General features: G+C 44.4%; 1 protein-coding gene across 1 annotated transcript; it reads right to left on the minus strand.

Annotated features, from left to right (window-relative positions):
• Nucleotides 1-247: 247 nt before the first annotated feature.
• LOC133909595 (probable calcium-binding protein CML10) lies at nt 248-1,741 on the minus strand. The gene is made up of 2 exons (XM_062352098.1): nt 1,440-1,741; nt 248-1,353 (listed from the first exon to the last, which is right to left on the minus strand). The coding sequence occupies exon 2, from the start codon at nt 1,258-1,260 to the stop codon at nt 694-696; it is 567 nt and encodes a 188-aa protein (XP_062208082.1). The 5' UTR covers nt 1,261-1,353; nt 1,440-1,741; the 3' UTR covers nt 248-693.
• Nucleotides 1,742-4,148: the final 2,407 nt, after the last annotated feature.

Genomic DNA, 4,148 nt, shown 5'->3' on the forward strand with positions numbered 1-4,148 from the left:
AATTGAAAATGTTACTCATGTTGTTGTGCCCCACTCTGCTTGGCAGGCCTATTTGCATTGCATCTTAATATTTGCATTACACTACATGCCCATTCAGCTAACCTGAATTATACAACCAGCTAGCTTGTGGTGTCCTTTCCTTCAGTTAAAGTGAATTACTGTGGAACCAATCATACGCATGATTTCTAATAAAATAGGGGAGAAATAGGAATAGATTGAGCATCACATTGCCTTATTCAAGATCCAGTTGCTTCAAACTAGAGAACTTGTCATATTTCCATCGGATCCAACTAAATCAAACAAGAACACTACAAAATGAAGCCCAAGAAAGTATAGGATTTGATTAAGTGGATATATGGGCATCCAGATTTCGAACAATGGAAGCAAGAATGCAAGATCCAAAGATTCGAATCGTATGCTCTTCACCAGTTGAAGGAGCATAGGCATCTCTAGAGCCAGAAGCAGAACAGATAAACGAATTACTCTGAACCACTGCTTTCCAGCCTCAAATTTCCAACCAATATTCGCTGTTCGCAATTATTAGTAGAAAGAATCTAGTGCTAGCAATCATTTAATCGTTGTATATACAGTTAATTTCCATCGCACACGGCACGCTTGGGTAGAGAAGGTTCAGGGGGGAAAAGAGGAAAAGCTCGAGCAAATTCGACGGATGCAAGGACCTATGGTGCGAGGCTATGCGATCTTGGCGAAGCCGCCGCCTCCCGCCATCATGACCTTGAACTCCTCGAAGGAGATGAGCCCGTCGCCGTTCTGGTCGACGCCCTCGATCATGCGGCGGCACTGAGCGACGGACGCCGACTCGCCGAGGCCGCGGAGCACGCGCGCGAGCTCGGCCGCGGAGATGCTGCCGTTGCCGTCGGCATCGAACACCCTGAAGGCGTGGCGGAGGTCCTCCTCGACTGCGGCCGCGTCGCCCGCGACGGTGGCGTTGAGGGCCGCGAACTCGTCGAGGCTGATGAACCCGTCGCCGTCGGCGTCCGCCTCGGCCATCATGCGCGCCACCTCGTCGTCGGTGGCGGCGTGGCCCAGGCTCTCGAACAGTGCGGCGAGCTCCGACCGCGAGATCCGCCCGTCGCCGTTGGCGTCGAACTTGCGGAACACCCGCTCCATCTCCTCCTCCGCCGTCCGCTCAGGGGACCCGCCCCCGGACACCGACTCAGCCTTCGGCGGCGGCGACGGAGACTTGGAGCGGCGGCCGCGGCGGAACAACGAGGGCACCGGCATCTTGATCTTGCCCATGGCTCTGCCTCGCTTCTTGGTGGGGTTGATGCGCCGGTGGCTTCGGCTTCTTTCGTCACGGTGCTTGCGGCGTCGGTCTGGAGGGAGACGGCGCTATATATAGAGACGGGGCGAGGTGAGGAGCCGGGGAAGCAGGAGGGGGGAGGCAAGACCGCAGGAAGCTGCGCGCTTGTGCGTACCGCTGACAGGTGAGCCACGGATCGGAGAGCATAGAGTGGGTTGCGGATGCCGCAAACGCCCCGCTCGGCTTCTACAATTGTTTACTTACTCGCGCCTCCTATATTTAAGACCTCAAATGACGGCTTCCCCCGCCCAGGGGAAGAGTTGATTTGCGAGTACTTTCTTCGCTAGAGTTAGAAGAGGTACTAGGAGGAAGCCCGGACCGGTGGAGGAGTGGGCATGGGGAGAAGCGGCGAGACGCAGAGGATGGTCTGGGCTAATACTAAAGCAGAGGGAGGGATGCTGGATTAGTACGGTGATGAGTGGCGACGATGGATCTGAGGGTGGGAGCGTCCTCGAAAAAAAAGTGAAAGACGAGACAGGGAGCGAGTGGCATGGTCTAAAGGGAGAATAATAATCCATAAACAAGAGGACGAAGAATGAATTGTGTCTATCCTATTAAAATCTGACAGCAGATGATAGTCTAGGTCAATGCTAGAGTGGAGGGAGGGAGACAGGGACGCTGGATTAGTACAGTGGTGGATGGTAGTGATGAATTTGGTGGTGGGAACGTCATAGAAATGGATGAAGGAGGACGAGACAAGGGAGCAAGCGACATGATCGATAGGGAGAAGAACAGTCCGCAAGCGAGAACAAAGAATGAATTACGTCCATCCAATTAAAATCCGACGGCTCAAAAGTGTCGCCATAAAAAAATATATATTTTTAGCACACCAAGGATAGCACGGGCCTTACTTCCTACAATATGTAGGATCGATCCAGTAGTGGCAGCTTATGTAATTATTTTAGTAGATAATTTTAGTAGTTCTCGGGTGGTTTACTCGTAATACGGTAAGTTCTATGGATTCTTAATTTTGTGAATTGCATTCTAATGTTCTATGGTGTATTAGATAGCCAACAAGAAAGATAAGGCGTTGCTTATATTAGGAGTAGGGTTTAAAATGGAGCAGATATTTTTCGTTTCATATTCCAAAAAACGAATACAAGTGATATTATCCGAATATAGATACAGATATTTTTAAATATGGAAACAAATATTTTTTATCCGGATACGAAAATAATTTTTGGGTCAAATAAAGAAACATAAAACAGATATCCAATCAAATTCAAAACGTATAATATCCATTTTCGCCTGACCCATTAAATAACAAGCTATAAGCCTCTACCACCATCCACAGCTCACCATGGTCCATACAACCCTAACTACTTAAATCTTAATCTAATATATCTAGACCCATACAACTCAATTTGTATATACACATTGTTATTTTTTATTATTTTTATATACATAATTTAAGAGGTCTTTATCATTTGACAAATATCTAGATCCATATTTGTATTCGATTCGTATTTGCATTGTATTTATTTTTTATACTATCCATATTCTAGATCTCCGTATTCAATTCAGGTTAAAAATACGGATACAAAATGATAATTATCCATCCATATCCGATCTATTTTCACCCCTAATTCTCATCCTTGAAATGCCTTTTAGGTGGACTGCTTAAGTGCATGGGAAGTAACATTAATCTGGCACATTTCTAGCTTTTTGCATAGCTGAGATATTGCGATCCATGAATCTACAAAGCACGTATCATGGTTAGACTCCATTTGGAATTTATGAATTTATTATATTTTAAAAATGTCTTATTTTACATAGTATTTTATGATCAATCAGTCTTATGCTGTCAATCTATATGTTTTTTTATATTGATGGTCAAAGCTAAAAAAAAAATTGATTTAGGACAAATTCAATAGACTTATATTTGGAATCGGATCGTGTATTCAGCACATATTATTTGACAATAATACTATGTATACTCTCAAAGTCAGCATATCATGCACTCATCTGAAGGCTAAGACCAGCCAATGGAATTCTTAAAAAAAAAACAGTGCATAATAGTATATTTGCTTCCTTGCAAACGAGAAGGAACGATTTTCTATTGGCATATCCATTATCAACGATCATATGTAATACATATAATCATTTGAGCCTTTGACAACAGATCAAGGCTTCCAAATCATCATTCTATTTCCCATATCGCTGGCAACAGATACATCTCTCCAAGCCAACTTAAAAAAAAACCTGCAATGTTCTTAGTAAAATGGTAGAGATGATTGCGAAGATGGCATATGATTTGGATAAGTCGGATTTGATTGGCAACAGCCATGAAGAAACCATATACGAGTTTTGACCTTTCCATCGAACCAATTGGATACCCTGAGAGGAGGTGCTAAATTAGTGGAGAAGATTAGCGTGAAGTCTTGTACTATAGCCGTCGTCCAGATTCGTCGAATGGCGGTGAAAACCGCGGTCGGGGACGGGAGACTCAGCCGGCCAAGGAGATCTCCCGTCGACGTGCTCCACACGACGCGGAGGCGCCGGTGGCCTGGCCGCGGTAGTACGGTACAGCTAATTGTGACGGTGAGAAATGAATCTGGAGAGCTGCCTGGAACTGGAAGCCGTTACGAGGTCCTTCCGGTTCTGCCTCCGTCATCACCGGGACTAGGAAGGTGGAGGCCCGAGCAGCATAAAAGTAGAACTAAATTTTATAGTATCTTATTTTTTTAAAGATCTTATTTTTTTATAATAATATGTTTTTTCTCTTCTTTCTAACTATTAAATCACAAAATAATAATATAAATAAAATACTATATCTTTTTAGATAGGACGCTATAAAGTTTACTTCCATAAATACTAAATTTTA

Source organism: Phragmites australis, chromosome 2 (genome assembly GCF_958298935.1).
Source record: "Phragmites australis chromosome 2, lpPhrAust1.1, whole genome shotgun sequence".
Lineage (NCBI taxonomy): Eukaryota > Viridiplantae > Streptophyta > Magnoliopsida > Poales > Poaceae > Phragmites > Phragmites australis.

Coding starts and splice junctions, on each gene's coding strand:
- LOC133909595 (XM_062352098.1), bottom strand. CDS start 1,260: ATGGGCAAGATCAAGATGCCGGTGCCCTCGTTGTTCCGCCGCGGCCGC.